Source organism: Mustela nigripes, chromosome 2, assembly GCF_022355385.1.
Source record: "Mustela nigripes isolate SB6536 chromosome 2, MUSNIG.SB6536, whole genome shotgun sequence".
In the NCBI taxonomy this organism is placed as follows: domain Eukaryota; kingdom Metazoa; phylum Chordata; class Mammalia; order Carnivora; family Mustelidae; genus Mustela; species Mustela nigripes.
The window spans coordinates 107,544,758-107,569,787 of NC_081558.1; the positions used below are offsets into that span (position 1 = coordinate 107,544,758).

The window sequence follows — 25,030 nt, forward strand, 5'->3', positions numbered from 1 at the left end:
TTTTCAATTGATTACTGCATATCAGGGGCTAACATTATTTACTTGGGAACAATTACTTCTGAGCTCAAAAACTGCAGAACCTACTCCAAGAACTATTTTTCTACCTAATTCTCAGTTCATCCCCTTAAAATAAGATTCGAACTGTTCTCTTCAAAACCAAAAAAGTAAAGCAACTGATATGAAAGAAGATTAAAGTGTAAAGGAGAGGAAGTCACCGGAAGATTAACTGAGAATCAGAATTATGTCTGTGATGGTGAAAACTAGCTTAATACTTTGCTGCATAAAGGATTCCACAAAGAAGCTGTCTGCATTAGGAACACTAAGATGGTTGCCATGCCAAATAAAACTAGCACCCCGGGGACTTGGGTTGTATTTCTAACGATGGCATTGTGAGTTTTTAACAAATATCTTCTATTGAATTTTACTACCTTGGAAAGAGGGAAAATGCCATCTCCTCATATTTTTCATTTTAAAATAATTTGTGGGGGCACCTGGGTGGCTCAGTGGGTTAAGCCTCTGCCTTCAGCTCAGGTCATGATCTCAGGGTCCTGGAATGGAGCCCTGCTGAGCAGAGAGCCTGCTTTCCTCTCTCTGCCTGCCTCTTTGCCTACTTGTGATCTCTCTCTGTCAAATAAATAAATAAAATATTTTAAAAAATAAAAAAATAAATAAAATAACTCGTGAATATCAAAACCTACTTCTCCGATGTGCCTCAGTGGCTCAGTTGGCTGAGTGTCTGCTTTCAGCTCAGGTGATGGGATGGAGCCCCAGCTCTGGCTCCTGGCTCAACGGGGAGCCTGCTTCTCGCTTTCCCTCTGCAGTTCCCCCTACTTGTGCTCCTGCTCGCTCACTCTCTCTCTCTCTCTCAAATAAATAATAAATAAAATCGTACAACAACAACAAAATACCTCCTTCTCCCGGTTAAGCTCTAGGAACATGAAAATACTTGTAATTTTTAGCACATTCGTTGCTTTCTCTTGCTTCTTTCTCTGTGCATGTTGTTCTTTGTATAAAATTCTTTCTCCCAAGTTGTCTCCTTTGAGTATGTCCCTCCTCTGCAAAGCCTCCCCTTACTCTCTGGAGGAAGTAATTGCTTTCTTATGCCATTGCCTACATACCCACACTATAGCAATTATTTTATTGCACACTAACTTTAGTTGTTTGTGTCTCGGTCCCCTCTATGCTGGAGGATGCTTGAAAACACACAGATGGTCTTTTAATCAAACTGCACAAACATATGCATGAATGAAGTAAGAATAATCCAATCAACAAGTCAGTTGCATGCAAAGGCTGCTTAGCTTTTGCAGGCCACACCATGATCATCATTCACTCATTTATTCAAACAGAGGTACCGAGGGCCTGCGATGCTTCAGGCCCGGGGCAGGGTGCTGGGAATAGAGCAGTACACAAAGCAAAAAATGTTTTGCTCCTTTGGAGCTTGCAGTTTTGTGAACTATTTTAAAGATTTGTTGATTTATTTGAGATTGAGAGAGAACAGAGGGGAAGGGCGGAGGGAGAGGAGCGCTGAGCCCAGAACCACACAGGCCTTGCTCTCAGGACATGGAAGCCATCACCCGAGCCAAAACCAAGGCTGATATGAACTGGCTGCCCAAAATCATGTTAAAATTTTTGTCCCTTTATCCTAGAGACAATAGGAAGACATTTAAGCAAAAGGAGAAACATGATTGGTTATGGTAACTACACAGACTCAGATGGGGAGAGGAGGCTTATTTTATAAACGAATTTCTACTACAGTTGTAAATAAAATAAAATTAGAAAATCGCCTTTCTACAAATCCTAACCAATTATTGATTCAGATAAGGATTATCAATTATTAAAGGTGTTATTTTAAAATTATTATTATGGTTGATGGAGAATGGAATATTCCTACACTTTCCAGAAGAACTCATAATAATCCCTTGCTTCTGTCACTAATATATACAACTGAAGAGCGGATGGATTAGATAGCCATCATCCTAACCCAGTGAGTCATTTTAGCATAACTGAGGCTAAATCAGACATTAAATCTCCAGATACGCTATCACAACACTTTTAGTGTCTTCTAGAAACTTTTGAACTTGATTACATCAAGTCTCCAGATTTAAATTTCAACTTATTAGAAATAGAAGGCATAGAGAAACAATCTGTCATCAAAACAGAATCCAAAAGATAGGACAAAATTAAAGAAAACTGGTTCCATTGTTTTGTTTTGTTTTGTTTTTTTCAGAGTCAGTGAAAAAGCATGTGGCTTGAATCAAAGAGATTTAAGGGGCATACCAACCAAAGGAAATGCAGATTCTGGTTTGGACAAACCAGTTGTCTTATGAATTTTTTAAAACTTGGGGAAATTTCAATAGGTCTAGGGAATTAGATAATATGAAAATGTATTGCTATAAAAAAGCAGAAGTATTACACAGGAAAAAAAAGTAGCTTACAAGGCAACATATATGAAATTATCTCTTAAAAAGAAATACATGCATATGTGGGATTGTCTTTGCATATATGTGTATAAATGTAGAATGTCTGGAAGGATATGCAGATACTCAGTGAGGTTTTAGGAAGAGTGATGCTCTCGGTGGAGAGAACACAGGGCCATATTGTAAAATATGGAAGATACATTTTTGATTATTTTTGTTCTACAACTTTCTACAATGCACATATACAACATCTATAATAACAAAAGGCTAATTCCCAAAGAAATTAAAAAAAAATATATATATATATATAAGTCCCAGGATATACAAAACATTTTTATTGAGAAAAATTTCAAATCATTCATAATTGTCAGTTATCACCAGAATCCTCTGAAATATTTCCTCATACAAATGAAGTCTTTCAGGGTGGAAAAATTTATATTTCTAAAATCTGATGAGTCATTTAATTAATTTTATCCTGCCTTTCCCAAGAAGAATTTCAAAAGACTTATTAGACTATATAAAACATGATAGAAAATACCTCATTAAATAAAAGTAGAAGTAAAAATTTTAAAAGCCAAAGTTGTGAAAAAGAGAACAACAAAAAATAAGTTTTAAGCTGCATAAAATAACACCAATATAACAAGTAAACATGATCTACAAATAATTTCTTAAGTGTCAGTTACATGGTTAGTTATATCTATGAAATAAAAGTTAATCAGTTGCTTTCAGTTCTAAGATTCGCTTAGAATTTCTCCTGAGAATACTGGTAAAAAGAAGTCATGAACACCATTCACAACAACATAAATAGATGTATTAGGTTTTCATCATCTCATTTTCACATGAATTTTAGCTTTTTAAATTTAAAACACTTCTTTTTGGGGGGCCTTCAGAAATTCACAACTAAATCTTCATTTTTCCAAAGAACTAATTTCTAGTTCAGTGGATAGCCTTTTAAGGTACAGCAAAAGTATTAATGCTATTCATGCAATTTATAAGAAATCAGAAAACCTGAGATTAAACTATGTAACTTTTTAAAAAACCTACCATTTAAAAAATTAAGATGATTACATTAGAATATGAATAAAATCCCATTAGCAATCATTCACTGATTTCTTTAAGTGTATAATTAAATATATAGTTCTATTTTTTCAAATAAGTACACAATTTAGGAGAAAAATTGATCTTATTTTCACTAAAGAGCTGTGAGTCTTTATTTCTTCCAATCAACAACTATGTTAAATTTTATCACATGTCAGATATTTTCCTGGGTGCTGAGGATCCAGTGGTGTGAGGACACCTGAATCAGTGAATTCTATTATAATGTATTCATGAAACATTTTTGGATGTCTAATTAATCAACGAATGAACTCTCTGGTTTACCTATCGCTGCTGTGGTCTAATAGTTTGGCAATATATAGGCAAAGTTATAGTGTGATAAAATAATACACAGATCTCTTATGTCGTTAATGAGAAATAAATCGTCACTGCTCTAGTATTAATTAAGCACTTACATTTGACATGCCAGGCTTGGAAGGGAAACTTCTTATCTTTAAATTCCACCAGTGGCTGGTATATGAAGCTGTTGATTTATTTTTCTATTTTAACAGTCAGAGTAATGGTAGGGTTTGATATACTAGTGTACATTTCAAAGGATCATCTTCTTCCAAGTTATCAAATAACTCACTCAGATGAGAACACAAAGAATGAACCAAAAGCCAGGAAATTTGCTAAGAGGCTGTCAATCCCTTCAAAGATTGGAATCTCTGGCCTCTTTAGAAAGTTGCTTTCTAGTCTTAGAGTGTCATTTTACTTGAATATCACCATGTCACAATCTTTAATAGCAATATAGAAATCACAAACAAACATTTGTATATCCTAGCAACCTTACCTGGAAATACAGGGGAAGTGTATGAGGGCCTGTGAAAGAGGAGGGTAGAAAGGGGGAGAGAGAATATGAGAGTAACAGAAAAGGAGCAGGATAGGAGAATCAAACTGCTTGATTAAGCTGAGCAATTAATTTAGTTGAACATATTGAGGTTTAAGTAAGTGTTCCTGGATTAACCCAAACATCCTGATTGATTATTTCAGTAACATACATGCAGATAGACATGTGGCACTCTAGACCCTCGTGTCCACTGCATACATTTTGGCAGTCTCTGTCCGAGGGGCTGCATATGACTTGGCCATTGAAACAGCTGCTGTTGAATAGGCTTTCCTCATGGAATACGGATAGTGCCTTTCAGGTCCAACATCTGTTGGAAAGAGATAAATGTCGTGATATAAATAAGACTCAGTAAATCTGGGGGAGAAAATGTCATTTTACCCATTCTTCTCATAAAGAGGAAAGAATACAAATATTCTCAGACAGAATCATCTACGAAGAACCCAAGAAGAAATTTGAAGATTTTCATCTGGAAAGTTTTTTTGTTTTGTTTTGTTTTGTTTTTAAATTTAAAACTTGGGTAATTCCCCCCCCCCTTTCTCTTTCTCTCTCTTTCTTTTTTTTTCCCCTTTCTTTCTTTCTGTCTCTTTCTCTTTCTTTTCTTTCTCTTTCTTTTTTTCTGATGAGGAGATGGACTTTTCTTACTTTTAAAGTGATATTTTTAGAGACCCGTTAGAAACACTTTACATTTTTTAACAACAGTTATTTGACGTGGCTCTCAGTCTAACTCTGGATATATATAGAATAGATAAGATGAAGTTAGATATTTGGGATTATGGACACACTGAAATCATCATTTTATATTTAGATATCGGATATAGCTATAACTGTGGGTTTGTTTGTTTTCACCCATTATGCCACTAACCAGGTAATAAGCCATGAATATTGCAAATAAGTTGCCCTTAAACAACAGAAATTGTTAAAGTATCATTTATAATAAGTAGGGATCATGTATCATTTATAATAAGTAGGGATCAAGTATGCAAAAGGCTATGTGAAAAGTGTTCACCACTTCATTATTTTGTGCTGGTAAGATCTGTTTCCATTTGGCTGGTAAGACTGATACAGGAGGCATGTAAATGTGTTATTTTATTTTGTTCTTACCTTTGAAGAGGTATAAGCAGCATGTCAGCACGGCACCAGCCAAAAAGCAACCCAGAGACCCAGCCATTCCGAGCCAACAAGACCAACCAAATTTATACTGGATGCCAAGAAATATATTGTGCAAAACCAGAGAAGAACGTTCCACATAAACATCAACAGCATACCACACAGAACCAATGATTCCTGGGGCACCTGAAAGAAAGAAAAGTTGCTAAGAATAATGCAGGCCTTCCCAAATTTAAATTCAAGGAGATCTGACTGCTACCCAAAATGCATGGCATAATTTAGAGAGATAATAATGATGTGAAGGATTCATGTGAAGGATTCAGCTCAAAGTTTGGATACCTCTTCTATTTCTTCCTTTTGCTTTCTATTTTGCATTTCTTCTCAACTATATATTAGTTTATACATAAAGAGAAATACAAAGATTTAAACAATGCAGTCTTCCTCTGTGTAAAGTTAAAATGATCATTGTGGTTTTCTTTAATTCCTTCTTTCCAACGTTTTCTTAAGTGTTATATAAAATAAAATATGGAAAAAAAGAAATAACGCAAAATCAAAGACAAATAATATATAGCCTATATTCATTGTCTATTGATTTTTAATTAAAAGTATATATCTTTAAGACTATTCTATTTCTCCTCTGCCCAACCACATAGACCCACAATTAAAGCTATGTCAACTACATAATCAGCACCCATAAGGAAACTATGTTTTAGAAGTCAATAATTTTAGTGTGTTGGGGTCAAAAACAAATAACTTCAGTAAAAACTGCTTTTATTTTAAAATAAATTCTTTTCTACCACCCCTACACAAAGAAATTTTGTTCCTTTTAAACAAAATTTAATACCCAAAATTGTCTATCTGACAATTGGACTGGCTTGAAATGATGTCACAAGAGTCCTTTCACTTTAAGGGTATATATTGTACATCACTGATTAGATGCAAGGGAAAAAGGTGAGGAACTACGGGACAAAAAGCTATGTGAAAAGTGTTCACCATTTCATTGCATTCTTTTCCCAGTAATTTAACGCAAGAAGTTTAAGAAGGACCAGATCATGAACATGTAACCTTCAGATAACAGTTTAAATTACCACATATTTTCTATAATATTATAATCTAGAAGTTTAATATGGAAATTCCTTTATGAAATTTACAGATTATGAAAAATTATACATATACACACAAAGAGATATGTATATATGAAATATGTATATATTTAATTTCATATGAAAATAGTATGCCATAAATACTTATATGTAACATATCATGTGTATGGCATTAGTAGTTTAGACATAAAATTAGTATTTTATATACAATATATATGGCATACTACATGCTTCCAAGTCTTTGGCCATCTATAAAAATTTAATTTTGTCATTCCTTTAGCCATTCCTGTAGGGATTTTCCCCATCAATTCATTGTTTTTTTGTTTTGGTCTTTGCTTTCATTTATTCATTTATTTTTTTAATAAAAAATGGTATATCTAGTGATATTTCAAAAAGTATTCTGGAGTAAAATTATATAGCATTAAATGATCTTTTTTTTTCATTTGTTGAGTAAAACACATTTTTACATACAAAGGCTCCATGTTATCACTAGACTAGACCTGGGAATAAATGTCTTAAAAAGGAAAACTTGGGCGCCTGGGTGGCTCAGTGGGTTAAAACCTCTGCCTTCGGCTCAGGTCATGATCCCAGGGTCCTGGGATCGAGCCCCGCATCGGGCTGTCTGCTCCGCGGAGAGCCTGCTTCCTCCTCTCTCTCTCTCTGCCTGCCTCTCTGCCTACTTGTGATCTCTGTCTGTCAAATAAATAAATAAAAATCTTTAAAAAAAAGTTTTTTAAAAGGAAAACTTACTAAGTTCTTGTGGCTTTTTAATACAACCTAAGGATCATCAGCCTTGACTCAATGTGTGTGTGAAAAACTTCACACAGTTTTGACTGTGTGCTGGGTTAGGCTCTCTGCTATGTGCTTATTCCATCCACACTGGATCTTCAAGACAGCAGTTCAGAGTAGGTATGATGACTGAGGCTTCACCTTATTTTGCAAATCAAGAAAAGGAGACCAGTTGCTAAACTCACACATCACACATGTATATCTCTAAGTATTTATCTTTCTTTCTTTCTTTCTTTCTTTCTTTTTTTTTAAGTAAACTCTGCCACCCACATGGGGCTCCAACTCACCATTCTAAGATCAAGATCGCATGCTCTATTGACTGAGCCAGCCAGGTGCCTCTCCAAGCATTTTTAGTTCCCAAATCCCTATCCATTCAACTTGTACTGCCTGGTGAGATTCCCACATACATTTATTTGCTTTGCTAGCTTTTGGCTGCTACCTTAAAAAAAAAAAATGATGGTTATCTCTCTGAGGGTTGTGCCCAGTGGTTTTCAATCTTCTTGCACTTTGATTTCACCAGTGTATTTTCTCTCAACTTGCATTAAGATCCTAAGAAGACATCATGTTGTGACAGAGGAAGACTAAACTGAATTTAATGACAGTAAAATACCACTGTTGCTCTTCCATCAATAAACACCATGTAAAGTGCTTCTTGACTGTTTATTAGTCATGCTTGATTTATTAGCCTTCAGGACTCCATTTATTCATCTGCTTCTTAAGTGGAGATATAATCTGCTTTATTGTTACATTTATGATCAAATGGCCTGGCACATGAGAAAAGTCTAACATAGGACTTGGCACAATTTAGTTCACAACAAAAAAAAAAATTGGTGGGAGTGAGTACAGGTATGGAGGGGATGGTTTGAGACTTACTTTAGAATTTAATTTCAGAAATAATAATAAAAAATAAATTATTTTAAGCATTATGTAACTTTTTTTTCACCATTTTAACTTTTTAAATGGTTAAGGACTAAAGTTTAAGGACTTCAATAAACTTTGCTTTGGGACATTAACAAAAATTAATTATCTAATTCTACAGCTAAAGGAAGTAGGGTTGGTGGATGTGCTCTTTTTACCTGTAATCTAGAAAAGCAGATCATATATGTTCCTCAAACGAACTGCTTGACGACAAGCACCCTTCTCCTTCATTTCAAGATCAATGACAAGCATTCCTACCCCCACCACTAGTGCAGAGAGTACCTGCTATTAGCAATATGGTTCCGGAAACAAAGCAGATGCGGACTTTGATGTATGGCTCATCAGGGAGAAATTTCACACAGTCAAGACCAAGAAGCAGGGTGATAAATCCAAAGCCAGCTAGGATATCTGCTGTAATCATCAATGCTCGAGTTACCACCAGCTTCACTGGAAGATCAGGACAGGTGATTACATTGTGGTCAGAGGAAGGAAACATGTTAAGGCACACAGGTGCATCCAAAACAGATAATCACATACATTGATACATGCCCACTGAAAGAATTAGACTTTAAATCTGCATGAACATGGAATGCTATCATAAAATGCAAAAATATAATGAGATTATTGATATTATTATTTGTTTAAGCACTGATTATTACTTAGTCCTGCTGGCCCCCTAGAAAAATGCCTGGCATATAATGTAGACTAAATAACTATTTCCTTGCTTATTTCCTGTTTTGGAATGAGTCTTGTTGACAAATATTACAGGTGAATGCTGGATTGAAAGTAGAGTATCTATTCTGCAGAAGTTACCCCAGTAAATATTTAAGAAATTAATGATCACTGCATTTGTTTGAAGTTTTATTTAAAAATGTACTCAATAACTGGCTAAAATACGGTATAGGGAGCAGAATAAAATACTTCAACATGTAACTAACTTGTCAATTCAGGTTGGTGAGAGCCATTAGTGGGTTTTTAGAAGGAGAAGGAGCTTCTGTTATTTAGTAGAACACTATATCTAGAAGCCAGATCTTATTCTTTTTCATTTCATTTTCAGGTGGTGATCCTTCTTGGCCAACATTCCACATGAAGCCGTCAACGTTGCACTGTCAACTGAGCAAAACTGAAAACTATAGCCACTTGAGAATATATGGCAGAAGGTCCAGGGAAGAGGATATTAGGTAAATAGAATGGACTAGTAGTAGTCATCATCTGCAATGGAAGCATCCTCAACTGTGAAAACTGTTGAGCTGTGAATCATAGTTATGCTAGATTTAAAATAGGAGAATTTGGGGCACCTGGGTGGATCAGTCAGTTAAGCATCAGCATTCAGCTCAGATCATGATCCCAGCACCCTGGGATTGAGTCCCACATTGGTCTCCCTGCTCAGCGGGGAGTCTGCTTTTCCCTCTACCTCTTCCTGCTGCTTCTGATCTCTCTCTCTCTCTCTCATGCTCTCTCTCAAATAAACAAAATCTTTAAAAAAAATTTTAAAAATAAAAATAGGAAAATTTTATCACAAACGGAGGGTTAATTACACAATGTCAAAGCTACTGCTATTTTAGCTCTTAGAGAAGTGATACAATTTATTCTTTTGATGGTACAATAATTATGTTTCATTTTCATAGTGATTGCAGTTTCCTGGAATTTTAAATAATTTTTGCTCAATGGTGAGATAAATTTAGGGCTTATTTAGTAATATGTTGCTTATAAAATATGGCCAATTTATTTAAAACAAAAAAATATTTTTATGATCCATCTAAGAAAGGAAATTAATGCAAAAAATCAGCATCTACTTGATTTTACTTGATTTTTTTTTTTTTTTTTTAAGTAGGCTCCACACCAGCGTTGAACCCATCATGGGGCTTGAACTCACCTCTTGAGACCAAGACCTGAGCTGAGATCAAAAGTCAGTCGATTAATTGACTGAACCACCCAGGAGCCCCAACTTCTACCTGATTAATAGGTGAATATTTAAGATCTTAAAAGGTGGCATTATTAAAAAAAAAAAAAAACATTAAACTTAAATTTCTAATTTAGGTCAAATCAAAAGTCTATTTTTCTCAAAATTCAGGAAAGTGAAAAAGATGTAACTAACGAGGTAGTATCAGTTTTTATATTTCAACAATCTTGAATAATATATACAAGTGAGTCTCCTATTCAGCACCCCAAGCCAAGCAGTCCCACACTTTGGATGGCCTTCCTTAAATATTTTTAAGTCTCCTTTTAGAATCTGGGTCCAACAAGGCCAGCATTGCCATCTGGATTGGATGCTCTAAAATCATGGCCCTGGTTTTCCCCTCTCTAACACTCAATCCCACACAGAGTATGATTTCTTTCTCTCTCTTTTTTTTTTTTCTTTCTTTCTTCCTTTCATTCTTTCTTTTCAAAGATTTTTGTATTTATTTATTAGAGAGAGAGAGAGAGAGAGAGAGAAGGAGGGAGGGAAAGAATGGGGAAGAGCAGAGAGAAAGGGAAAGAACAAGTTTAGCAGATTCCTTGCTGGGCTCAGAGCCTGACGTGAGGCTCGATCCCAAGACCCTGAGATCAAGACCTGAGCCAAAACCAAGAGTCCGTCTGTTAATTGACTGCACCACCCAGGGGCCTCCAAAGTACGATTTCTGATGCTCTGTGGAACGCCCCAGCTTATGCCCATGGTGTCAGCCCATGTTCTAAGAGGGCAGTTCTGCAGGCAGATAGCTAATACTAACCAGCCAGGAATTTCTTTCTGGGAATTGTCTGAGATCTTGCTGGTTAAATGAGAATGTTAAATATTCTGATTTGGGGAGGGCGTACTCAACAGGAGTCCTGAAAAAAAATTGTCTGAGTCTGTATACCCTTGGTCTACAGGAAAATGGAAAAGGTTATCTAATTATGATTCTATAAAAGATATCAAAGACTAAAAATAAAATATCTCAGGTAATATCCTAACTTAGAAGGTATAGTTATGTTATTTTCTTAGAATACATTTTCATCTTGTGTCTAAGCATAGGATAGAATTTTTAAAATCAAAGTGATGAATATTTAAGATATTATTTGAAATTAATAGGTAAGAATATATTTAAAAAGGTGAGATGGTATAGACAAATGATTAAAAGAAGAAATATTAAAATATAAACAGCAGTTTTCTCTGTGCAGTACTCTTATGAATATTTTCTGTTATTCTTGCATAAATGTACATAATGTATTTCAAAATTTTAAATATTTTACCTTTTTTTTTTAAATCGCTTTCACCATAGCACTACATTTCTGGAATAGTCTAGTGTCCACATAAACTTGCATTCTTATGGATCAAATCATGATTCTTTGTAGGTAGAATTAGGTTAGCTCAAGGAGGAAAAAAGAAAGAATTAACAGGTCTTAAAAAAAAAATGAAATATGGGCCTTAGGAATTCGGTTAAAGAACACTCAAATCCTAAATAGCAGAAGAAGATATTTTTGACCACTGCTCCTTTTAAGTGCTTATCCCTGGACTGAAATAGCCATCCAGGGGAAAAGTCACATTCCAAGGGTTTGCTTTTCATTTAACTTGAAAAGGAAGTTGCCATTCCCTGCTATACCCCATCCTCTGCTTTGAAAGAGACGGAAACCAATTAGCATTAACAAAAGCTCTGGTATTTCTTGGCATGACTGGATGTTCTAAATAAGTAAATAAATGCTATGGAGAAAAACTTTGAGAATCAATGGTAACACCTCTTAATCTATGAAGTCTCTTTCTTTCTTTCTTCTTTTTTTTTTTTTTTTTTAAAGATTTTATATATTTATTTGACAGAGAGATGGAGAGAGAAAGCACAAGTAGGCAGAGCGGCAGGCAGAGGGAGAGGGAAAAGCAGATTCCCCACTGAGCAGAAAGCTCAGTGCGGGTTCGATCCCATAATCCTGGGATCATGACCTGAGCAGAAGGCAGCCCTTTAACCGACTGAACCACCCAGGCGCCCCTGAAATCTTTATTTCATAGAAACGTGGGTCTTGCTAACACCTGATCAAAATTTAAAGCTAAGGGTCAGGAGGATGAAGGAGAGGACTTTACCCTACCTGCTAACTGTGCATCATCAGGTATACTGATGTTTTTATTCCCTGATCCTGCCTGTGTGTTTCTCTTTACCTATCTATTTCTGTCTGTTGTTCTGCCTCTTTGTCTCTGCCCACTTCTTCCACCTTCTCTCTTTCTCAGCAAATTTCCTGTTGAATTACTGTAAACTTCCTATTTGACTTAAGTCACACCTAAAAGACATCTCTGAAACACTTTTCATCTAATCTGTGGATTCTAATCCTCAAATCACAGCACCCTGAAGAATCCATTTCAATTTTAAAAGTGTATACTTTAAGTCTATTGTGTGTAAGATGCTCTGCCAGGCCCTTTGGGGCAGCAGAGATGAAAAAGTTAATATTTTTAGCCTAAAGGAATGTATAAATACATGGAAAAAGATAAAATAGGCTCAAAATGTTTCAATTCACATTTCTGAAATAAAATAAATGTTTTAATCAAAACTTCTGAAGTTAGAACTTTACTATAGACTGTAAAAAAACCAAAAATACGCAATGGAAACCCAAGTTCAGTGTGTTTGATACCCTCTCCCTGGCAAGGGGTTTGTCTAAGGCATACTTACAGGGGTGTTCAGCAAGTATAGAATCATACTCGTCACAGGTGCGGATCCCATCAAAGGCATTAGTGACACACTCCCACCAGAGGCCTCGGCATTTTGTGCTCACCTAAATGTTGGAGAAGACACCATGCAAAACAGCTCACGCAGACACCCTTCAGCTCCCCTCCATCAAAGGAAGGCCTTAGCTGTTGTGCATTTGATAGTACAGTACAGTGGTTGCAATTGTGATCTGAATTTCATTTACAACAAGCACAATGTATTTTAGAGTATTTTCTATTAAGCACTAACAGCTAAAGGCTTTCCCCACCAGGAAATGAATTCACTTCCTGATGGGGGTGGGGGGTCAGAGGTGGGGGGCAGGAGGAGTGGTGCTCAATGTAGATAAAATCACAATTAGATAGATGCAAGTGTCTATGACTGGTTCCATCATGGAGTCGTAGTTTAAAAGGGAGACAATTCTTGGCTTTCTTGTGCTGACACATGTTCATCAAAAAAAATAAATAAATACATAAAAATCAATCAATCAATCAATCAAACAATGGTTGCTAACTGTTGGCAGCCTCAGTCTGTTAAGAATGTACATTAAATTTTGCTCACCATAAACCCTGAGTTCCATGAAGAAAGGTGTTATGATATACAAAGTTCATAATTTGACAATAATTGCCAAAGAAAGTTACAACTTAAGAAAACAATAAATCAAATATGAAGAGCCACAACTGCTTCCTCTTTGTTCCACTGATGCACTACAAACGTTTAAACTATGAGATGGATGTGAGCAATTGAGCCTTGATTTCATGCCGTCTGACAGCCATAAGCCACTTTCACTTAGAAACTCTGCAGATGACTCTAAGTGTCCACCTAGAGCTAAAAGATATCAGTGCCCCCAGCCTTTCCTTACTTTATCTGTTGGCTGCAAGTCACAATAGGTTTCTTCTTTTTTTCTTTTTCACAATAGATTTCTTAAAATGGTAAACATGCCAAAGGAAAATAGTTTCAAATATTCCTGACACAGCTCATGCATATGGAACAGAGCTAATATGATTGTTTGTCTTGATTCAATTACAGATTCACATTACCTGGGAATTCTGGGAATAGTTTAGTACAAGTTAACCAAGAATTATCTCGGAAAACAAAACATAAATTTTTCCTTAAAGAAAGAATAAACCATAGAGTGGGAAAAGAAATGCAAAAGCAGGGAGATCATAACTGGTGCGAAGAAGGAAGAAGGGAACATAAAACACTTTGATCTGCAAAAGCAAACCTTATCAGGAGTATTTGTGCTTTGAACCTCTCTGCTCCATGTTCTGCCTTGAAGCCATGAGCTGTGTTGTGAACCAAATAAAACCGCACTGCTTGCCATACCACCACAAATTTCAGTGTTGTGCTTCTATTATCACTTTCCATGGAAAATACTCTTAATTGGTAATTTAAAAATTTACATCGAGTCTATACTATGAAGCAGTTACTACTTACGTATCTTACGATTTCATTTATTTGTCAAAGGATCCTGTGAGATATCAATTATTTCCAGCTATTTCACAAATAAGGAGAATGAGGCACAGGAAAGGTTAGTGATAACCCCAAGAAAATATAGTTAATAAGTGGAGGAGATAGGACTCAAATACAGAGGTCTGTGTGTTTGCTCTTAAACCCTGCGGTATACTTAAAAACCCATTTTTTAAAAAATGCCAAATCCCTTTCCGGCAGGCATTGGAAATTGGAAGATAGCTTTGAGTGAAGTGTTAAGCCCAAACTTTAATATCATCCTATGGCTATTCTACAAAACCTCACTTTGGCTTACTGTTCCTAAGGTTAAATCTGAAGGGCTATTTTGGAGTTTAGGAATATTATATGCCTAAGGAAACACAGGGACTACAAATTTAACAAAGAAGGTCCACCTTGTGAAGTTTAACATATCAATTTCTAAAGAAGGATGTGAGCATCTCAAGTTAGATATGCATGCAAGTTAAGCTATGGGTAAAAAACATATAGACTTTAAATCTAAGTTGATACTAACAAGGTGTGTTGGATCCTTGGGTAAGATCTTTCTTACTTTTTTTGAGCCTCGGTCTTCTTATGTGTATAAAGGAGATGGTGTTAAGATAGCTATAAGAATTAATAACATATACATAATATAGATGATTTGCTCATAAATGATCTTAGTAAAGTACTTAAACATTATAACAACCTGAGTAGTGACTGTGTGCAACATTACTCACTAACAGTGATAGAAAAGAAGAAAGGTTGACATAATGGGTTGAACGAGGGCCCCCCAAAAGATGACCACATCCTAAGTCCCAGAACCTGTGGATGTGACCTTTTTTGGAAAGAGGGATATTACATATGTAATGAAGTACAAGAATGGGCCCCAAATTGAATGACAAGTGTCTTGATGAGGGACACACAGAGCAGGAGGCAATGTGACCACAGAAGCAGAAATTGAAGTGATGTTGCCATAAATCAAGGAATGCCAACAGCTTCCAGCAGCTGGAAGTCATAAGGGATGGATTCTCCCCTAGAGTCTTCAGAAGGAGTACAACCCTGTCAACACCTTGATTTCAAAGTGGCCTCCAGAACTTGAAGAGAATAAATTTCTCTTGTGTGAACCCACCAAGTTGTGGTAAATTGTTATGGCAGCCCTAAGAAACAAATACACTAGAGATGCTTGGTAGAGAACTGCTAGACCATACGAGAAAACAGGCCTTCTCGTAGCTTATTGCCCTTCAGTGTCTCGATTAACAGGAACATACTGCATCCAGTTGATTCCAACCTGAGCTAGGTTATGTGGATTCAAAATCACTGCTCTACAATCGGACTATCCACAGTTCCCGCTGTCTAACAGCCATGAAAACAAGCCGACCAATCCAACGTGGTATTTATCATTATAAGTAAGCTTATTTAGAAAGGAACCTGTGATAGATATGTGACAATTCTCATTTTACACTAGAAAAGTGTCTCTTGGCAAAATAATCCAGCAGTAGTGTCATTTCCAAGGCTATTGATCATTTACCTGCAATGACCATATTTAGAAAAGCAATGAGCTCATTAGAGGAAACAAGGAATCCAATTTCATTAGGTATTAATGCTCAGGGGCACACTGTGCAATTGCTTGGTATTCACACTCAGTTAAGGTACGTGAGAATAGGGGCTGTAATTAACTAAACTTCTGTGTTAATATAGCACTTACTGGAGACACCCTTAAAGGTGCCTTTGTGCACAAAAGACAAGGTTAAAAGATTTTATATTATTAATCATATTTAGGAAAGCCCCCCCTTGTCTGTAATATATAATCTTCACTTACTTATCCCTGTGTTTCACAACGGCTTATTAAGAATTTCCTAAAAGGCAAGTAAATCTAACTTCTTAAAAGTTTTAAGACAAGATGCTGTTTAAAAAGCAGACTGAGGCTTAAAATATTATGGTTAACCTTTCTTAAAGGGCAAACATGCAAAATGTTAGCTAATAATTCTTATCTTACAGGGTCATTCAAAATAGAAGATTCCAATTTTAAGCCTACTCTTTTAACATGCAATTTATACATTAATAAATATAGATAATGGTACAAGAGGAATTTCTACATTTTTTCAGTGAATATCTATTAATCTTGGAGTGAAGAGCAGATTATCTCCTCAATGGGGAGAACTCAATTTATCTAAGATATAACAATAAAAGTACAAACATGAGGCCAGTATAAATCTCTTAGTATTAATTACTTGCAATAGTAAAACACAGAGATCTTATGGAACAGTCCAGATTTCTGGCTTCTGTTGGAAACTTGGTCCTTCTGGCCACCCGGACTCCTCAGTCCCACATAACAACAATTAGCACCAACTGAGTGGCTGCTGCCGTTAGGTGGGATTTGTGCTCACAAACCTGGATGTTGGCTACCCAGGTCCCAGCAGCATGTAACTTTCCTGCTCCTGGCGTATAATAAGGAGAACATCTCCCTTCGCCTTCAAATTTTCAAATTTCTACCTATCCTTCAAGTCCCACTTCAAAGACATTCCTTCTTCCATGAAGTTCTCCCAGTTTCTCCAGCAGGAGTCAATTTCTTCTTAGACCATGCCATAATTTGTCCACCTTCTGTAGTATTTACAATACGGCATTATTATTTTTATGTGCATTTATGTACATCCATCTCCTGTGTCTGTCTGTTGTCATCTTTCAGACCTTATTCATTGAGTCTGTCATGTATCAGTGAACAGATTAACGAAATGCTGGAGATACAGCAGGGACCAAGACAGGTGTGGCTCCTTGTTGCAGGGAGCATACAGACCCGCCTGCTGGAAACATAAGACATGCTGAATAGATGTCTATTGAGAAAAGAAAAGTCAGTCAATTTTCCAAATCCACACACATTACTGACATTTGAACTCTGCCTGGTACACCATATGCATTGTCGATGCTTAATCTGTGCTTTTGGCTTGACTGAGTAGACAAAACAGCTGAATCTGAGAGTCAAAGAACTAGTACTTATCAACAGAGTTTATGCTGACTTGCTGTCAGCCTGGACCCTATCTCCATAACTCGCTCTGGGAAGTGTTTACCACAGGACCCAGGATAAGCCGGGTACCGCTCAGAGAAAGCTTTAGGAACCTATATCGACAATGCCTCTTCCCTGTTGAATTTATGGTATCCTAAATTGGCTCCTTAATCCTGGGATTTCTTATTCTTTTCTCTTTAGCAGCCTTCCATTAAGGCTTCTCTATCCTACTCTTTGCCAATTTTTTCTTTCTTTATCACTCCAGAAATATTTACGAGCAGCAACACACAATTTTGCCTACTTTCTTATGTTTCCTGTAGTTCTGGATGTGTTTGTCTTGCTTCCAAGTATTTTCTCTATCATTTGAAAATTAGAGAAACTTAAAAGTATTTTTATTTACTGGCATATATTTTTCACCAGCTTCGTGGGAGAAAAAAATATATATATGTACAAACATACATACACACACACACACACACACATACACATGATAGGCTTAGTAAATATTTATTGTGGGCTGACCACTATCAAATAAGATTTTTCTTTGTTAATATGTTAGATTATAAAAGCGTATCCAGTGGGATGCGTGTGTAAATATAACACATAGAAGAGGAAGTATGAACAGTAGAATAAGTCATGAAAATATATTATTTTAAAAACTATCTTGCATCCACATACTAGAGGAATTTATACTTTTCACATCACTGTGGCATTCTTCTGCTAATGTACTTGAACACTGAAGATGCAACTTACCTGTTTCTAGTATTTAATTAAATATATTTATTAAGATGCAAAAGTTTTAATACTACAGTAAGTAGCAGGTGTTACTACTAAGACTGGAAACAATTTCAATCTGAGCATGAAAGTCTTTTGAATTTTTTATACTATGGTTCTGAACTTTTGTTTGAATATTTTATATTATTTTTCTTACTATATTGGGTTTTAAAGAACTCAAAACAGGTATTCATAATGTTAAGGAAACAAGATTAAAATAAGCATAATAGGGGTGCCTGGGTGGCTCAGTCATTAAGCATCGGCCTTCGGCTTGAGTCATGATCCCAGAGTCCTGAGATAGAGCCCTGCATCAGGCTCCCTGCTCTGCAGGAGGCCTGCTTCTCCCTCTCCCGCTCCCTGTGCTTGCACTCCCCCTCTCTGTCAAAAAAATAAATGAAATCTTTTTAGAAAATAAGCATAAAATGTTACTTTTCTTTTCTTCTCCATTTAGGTGCCATGGATTTATCTGTTAACCTACATTTGGTTTAGTTCTGCCTACTTATTGGTGGAGGACTAGCCAAAGGTGTAAAAGGCAAGAATGAGATAATGCATACTTAGTAGGCAAAATATAATTTTTGTGGCCTTCCGGATTATATGACCTAATTTACATATTTGAACTACTAAATATTTCAATTTTAACAATTATTGTTTAATTTGTTTAAGTCACATGTTTAATCATTTTAGAATGTTTATGAGAGCATGCCTTCACAACTTTGAGATGATGGCTACGTCAGTCCTGACAGATCACAATGTACGTTGAGTAATGATAATAAAATATTCATTTACTTTTTTCTCTCTCCTTTTCTTCATTTCTGTCTTTATTTGAAACACCAGGCAGGAAAGTTTTATTCTCTGGGCCAGAATACACTCTTCACCAATCTTATTATACATCCCAGGGAATTTGATTTTTATTCCTATCTTATAAAAAAGAGGAACCAAGCCCCTGTCTTGAAAAAGTTTAAATTGTAGTAAGGTTAAAAAAAAAAAAATCTTGCCTAGGAAAAGGTGGTGGTCTCCCTACAGAGATGTTTCTCATTTATGGCTCAGTGTGTGATTTCCAAAGATCACTTGACATTACATTTCCTTCATTTATTTATTCTTTTCACAAATATGCCAAGCATCTTCATATGTGCCCAATTAATTCACAGGAATCACAAGTTCCCATGATTTGGAAGTTGGTGCAGTAGGAGGTCGTGAGATGAACAAGAGAACATGCGTAGACACCAGTGTCTGCTGAAGGAGTTCACAATGAGTTGAAAAGTAAAACTACTACATAAAAAAATCAAAGTATATGCCATGTATAATAATTTTAATATTTGTTTTATGTCTAAAACAACTGTGGCATTATTCCTGTAATCAGAAACCCCTGAGGAAAGAAAACCTGGTTATGGGGATAAAGTAAATACAAATATAAGAAAGTTTCATTTGAGGTAATAAAATTTTAATCATAATAATGTTGGGTATATAGCAATTTCTCAGTAAATAATTAACACAAGAGTAACTGAAAATGGATAAATCTTGTGTAAACATTCTCTCCCTCTGATAATTGAAAGGCCAGTAACTTTGGAAGAAACTATTTTTTTAATTTCAATGTGGATAATGAAGAACTACCTATCTTCTAATTGAGTTAACATACTAACAATATAATTAATTCACAATTTATTTTTCTTTTTAAAATATATTCAATGGGTACCATATCCTATTTTGTCTCTATTGTCTGCCTTATTCCCTGGTTAGACAAAAAAGGAGCAGTCATAAGTATAAAATGGGCAAATCACAGCTCAGAGAAGTAAACAAAATTTCTCCAAGAGAATCAATAGTGAAAACAGGAATAGAACGTAAATCTCATATCTCTCCCTTCAGTGAACATCATACAAAATGTCATCTCCTCCTCCAGAACAAAAAACAAGACAATAAACTGCAAATAGACAATAATATATCTCTTGTTTATCGACTGATTTGTGTTTGCCAGGTACTGTGGTAAATGCTTTAGGTTCACAAGCTCATTTAATCCTCACAAGACACTTATAATGTGCATATTATTACTCTTTTACAGAAGAGGAAATGTGCTTTATAGCAATTTAAATGTCTGCAATTTAAAAGCATGCAGGTATTTCCCGGCAGTGTGGGATTTAATCTCAGGTCCTCAAACATCAAGTTGGACCTATAACTTCCTCACTATAAAGCATTGTATTCTGGGTCCCCTTGAGGTGCTGTATCATAATCTAAATGAAAAAAAAAAAAAAAAAAGAAAAAAGAATAGTGGGATGGTCCAGGGACGTTGCTGCTTGATGACTTTTGTATAGAGACTAGTTTTCTTCTATTTAATCTCTTGGTAACCCTATTATTCCTCCAGCTGCCTAAAAACGATTCAGTGGATTTCAGCCTTGACTTCTCCCTTGAATCAGCTCCTTTCCCCACATGGAATTATCAATCCTGCCGATGGGAATTCTTTAGTTTCCCGTGTTTTCACATGCCTCCCTATGCTTGCTGTCTCACTAGTCCAACCACCATAGCTTCCCTTCTGTTCTATGGCGAAGACCTCCTAGTTAGTCTCCCTACACATTATGTACTTATTCCAGCCATTCCCCAACAAGTAGCCAGAACAATCGATCTTTGTGAAACACATGCATCTGTTTGTTTTCAGTGAAGCACCTTTCTCTACTGAGTAAGATATTGATTTTATGTGAACACAAAGCCTTTGGGATCAAGCTCCTATATTCTCCTCCCTACATTGGAAATTCTTACGGTGCTGAGGCAGTCCAAAGTCACAAATGTTGCTCTCGTATCTGGATCTCTGCCCATCCTCCTTCCTAGGCTGGGGATACCCTACGACTTCTCCCTCACCCACCTATTCTTCAAGTCCTAGTTTAGGTATTTCTTCTTCTGGATTGCCTTTACCCATTATCTGAGATTGGGCGAGCTGGCCACTCGAAGTTCTGAGTTATGATGGCATGTGTCACACCATACTGTAACTGTCAGCTCACTTGCCTGTCCCCGCCAGCGTGCTGGGAGCAACCTAATGTAGATCTAGCTTACATCTTCCTTCCTAACCTGTACCCATCACAGCACTGGATGGACAGAGATATCAAACAGTATTTGTGGGATGAAGGGAGAGAGAAAGGGAAGGAAGCAGAGATGAAGGAAAATGACTGGAAAGAAAAAGTGTAAGTAAGGAGAGGAAGAGCATACGGAATAGAAGAGAGAGGGAAGGAAACAGGAAAACAGAGGGAGGAAGAAGGGGAAAAAAGAGGATGAAGGGAAGGACAGGAAGAAGAAATAAATAAGGAGACAAGGAGCACGGGAGAGAGGAAGGGTGGGCATATGAAGTGACAGAGAAATGGAGAATGTTCGCGATAGATTCCTAGTAGAAGTTTCGGGGGGAGGCTGTAAACACCGTCGGTCCTTCAGTGACTGGCTACATCTCCAGGATTGCAGACCAAAGTTAAGGAGTCCTGAAGTTATTACAGAATGTGAAGACAGAGAAAGGACTTTAAAACAATGCAGTTGACTTTGTTTCCTAATCAAAGAAACTGGGCTGAAGACGGAGTCCAGTCTTGTTCAGTGGAACACAGGCAAGACGCGAACACAGGCTGGAATGATCTTAAAGCCCAAGTTCTGTCCGGCATGTGGGTCTTCCGAGAAACACAGGGAAATCAGTAATGAAGGACCAGGCTGGGGACTCGGGCTGCTGCTGTCCCTGGTTTAGGGTTGTGAAATGTGCCAGTCCTGGGCCATTTCTTTTGTTCCTAATGTTTTTACTTCATGCAAAGAATTTCCTTCTTCAAGGGAGGCCTGAGTAAGGCAGAATAATATTTTATGCTATTTTTAGGATTCTGTAGTAAGACAAAAAAATATTTGAGCTTTTTCTGCCTCGTGGCCTTGGTTATTCACCTTCATCCTCTAACGAGCCCTGATCTTTTACTCATTCTTTACTTTGGCAATGTGTCCTCTGGTCTGCAAGTCCCCTGCTGCCATTTCTACCTTTTGAAATCCTTTGCATCTTTTGGAGGCTTTGCTCAAATGCCTTTTCCTCCCTGAGGCCTGCTTCAATGTCCCCAATGGGAAATAATAATTCTATCTTTTTTCCTCCAATGGTATATTATTCATTTCTTTCTCAAACATGAACTGGCCTATGCCTTTCATTATAGTGTCGTGTTTATCTTTTTTTCCACACTAAATGTCCACTCCTGGAAGGCAAGACCCACTCTCACTTTATCTCTGCCTCCCCTGGTAGGATCAGCGCAATACTTTTTATAGGCCATCCATTTCATATTCGTTATGTTGAATTGAACTGTAAAATCTATTTTCCAACTCTGACACCTACATCACTCTCGAAGATTAACAAAGCTAACGGAGCTCAAAATTCATAGTACTCCTTTGTATTTAAATACTCCATGGGTAGGTTTTTTTTTTTTTTTAATCACTTCTGTGTGTCCACTTTTGTCCAATAGTTGCTTAAAGTAAGACGTTAATAAGGACCAAAGATGATACATCCGTAAGAAAGGAAGCAAGGAGAGAGAACAGTAGAATTGAGACAGCGATGATTGGAACCCCCAAATCTGTGGATAACTGTATGCCTTTATATGCCAGCCAATTGGGGGAGCAATTATTACCACAGAGCCATGTCCTTTTAAAAATATTGATAAATAAAGAGATTGTTGGAGAGAAGAGGCCTCATTTGTTTCTGTTTTAATGTCGAGGCTTTTTGAGAAATGTGTGTGTAATACGTCTCAAGTATGAGAAAAAGAAAGAAGCTAAAAAATACTAACTCTTCTCCAAGATTAGCAAGGATTTACTTGAGGTGCATAACCTGGGCTGCTCGTTCCATTCATTTTAACTAGCAGTGTTCTTACACAGAGCAGATGGCAAATTGGTTGGATACTGAAATCAGAGCAAGAAGGTGCTTTAAAGGCCAGGACTCTCAATCTCTCTCAGCAAGGTCTGACCCTTTCTAAACTTCCATTTCTTATCAAGTGAAGTTAGTAATACTGTCAACTTGAGCAGAAAGATTTTCAAATTGTTTTAGAAAATATTTTAACAGTGCTTTTAGATAAGATTTTGCATATTTGTAAAAAATTACTTTTGAATGTGCTCTAGGTCAGCATATTTCTAAATTAATCTCTTGCTTCTGGCCATCTAGATTCTGGGACTAACGGCAGAAGACATTTTTATCTGCGCTTTTCTCTGAGCACCGCTCAAAGGGCATTGTGTTTCTCATTCACCACTGACATGCACAGCCAGATAAAATACATCACTGGACTCGCATATAGCAGACATTCTTTGCAGTGTTTCAATTCTATCATAGTTTTCAGAAACATAAGTTTCTGACTCTAAAAAAGTATTTATAACTAACCCCGTTAGTTTTGAAATGCCACGTAGAAGCCAGAAGAAAATTAAAAGCAAAATAAATAAGTAAATAAATAAATAAATGCAAAAATAATACACATCAAAATAGAAAGATTATTACTTTTCCATTTCTAACTTCATCTTGAGAGTCTAATAAATAAAATTAGAAGAAAAAATATAGAGACTAGCTCTTGGGTATCTTTCCTAAACTTCATAGAGGTGACATTATAGCATTTGTTAGAACAAATTGTTCCCCTCAGGATGTACATAAGAAAGCAGATTGGGTTGTTATATAGTTTTTGAGTTCCTGATATACTGTTTCTTTTTCTTACCTACACTTTTTGAAGCCTTACTAATGAATCATAGCTGGTTTTGAAGATTAGATTTTGCTCAGTTCTACCTCTCTCAGATTCCTCTAGCCACAGGAAATTATTGTAAACTTCCAAATTGCTTCTTTCCAAGCTTCTCCAGTAAGAAAAATAAAATGCTTGAAATGTGAACCACTCACTCATTTCTTACTTAACAATTGGCTTCCAAGAACAGCTTGTTTTTGAGAGGGTTTTATAAATCCATATCTGTCGCTGTACTTTGAGACCCACAGGAAAGACTTGTTCTCCCTCAGAGTACTTGTTCCTACTTGCAAACTCCTTGAAATAACATTCTTCTCTTGCATAGTAATTGGGTAAGTTTTATATACCTTGAGCTTGATTACTCAATTTCTTACATTATCACTTTTTAAGAGAGGCTCTCATGCTACTCATAATGCCATCACCAAGATTAGAAAGTGTTTGGTTGTGAGAAAGGGTGTCACTGGAATGTTTTTCAATTTAGTATATGCAGCAGTGGAAGAGGTGAGTTTCTGGAGGGTTCAGTGACAGGGGTTATGTGATTACCTTTATGTGAGTTCATCCTGATGAAAAAAAGAGGGATTATTCCGTTACTTCATCTATAAAATGGGATAACAACACTACCTACCTCATTAGCTGTGATGATTAAATGAGCTTATAAGGTAAGACTCAGTAACGAGAAAGTCCATCCATGTTGGCTATTATGTCTTTCATTAGCCCTGAAGTGTCCTGAGACAGTGGGACTGAGAGAAAGTTCGGACAGGCTTGGGTCAGAAAAAGAAGGTGCTGACTTCTTACCTCCAGGGAATCGTCAGCATTCACCATCCAACAGTCTGTCCAGGTGGCCACAACCAAGAACCCAGTAGAGAAAAAGGCAAAGAAGCAGGCGGCGTACTGAAGAAGATCCCTCATTTTAGCGAGCAGCCTATCTGGAAGGGACACATGGGCAGCTGCCAGCCCTGGGCCCACTCAGGTGGCTGGAACGTTGTCAGGCTTCTGAGCTTCTGCTACCTGGGAATGTGAAAACACCAGGCTTTTACTTTTCCTCACACCCCACTGCAGACGTCTTAAGTTGTGGTCAGAGTAATGCGAACAGGCTGTGACCCACAGAGGGGTCCTGGAGGTCATTATCCAAAGCACCCAGCCTCCAATCAGAAGCCAGGTGAGTCAAAGTGCTGAGTGTGTTTTGGG

At 36.7% G+C, this 25,030-nt stretch overlaps 1 protein-coding gene across 1 annotated transcript; it reads right to left on the minus strand.

The window, feature by feature from the left end:
- Nucleotides 1-2,737: 2,737 nt before the first annotated feature.
- Nucleotides 2,738-25,030, minus strand: CLDN16 (claudin 16). Its single transcript, XM_059391285.1, is given in 7 exon segments — nucleotides 2,738-4,669; nucleotides 5,464-5,655; nucleotides 8,562-8,726; nucleotides 12,890-12,992; nucleotides 24,638-24,772; nucleotides 24,774-24,821; nucleotides 24,824-25,030. Coding segments are annotated over 7 exon segments (921 nt in total). The 5' UTR covers nucleotides 24,968-25,030; the 3' UTR covers nucleotides 2,738-4,535.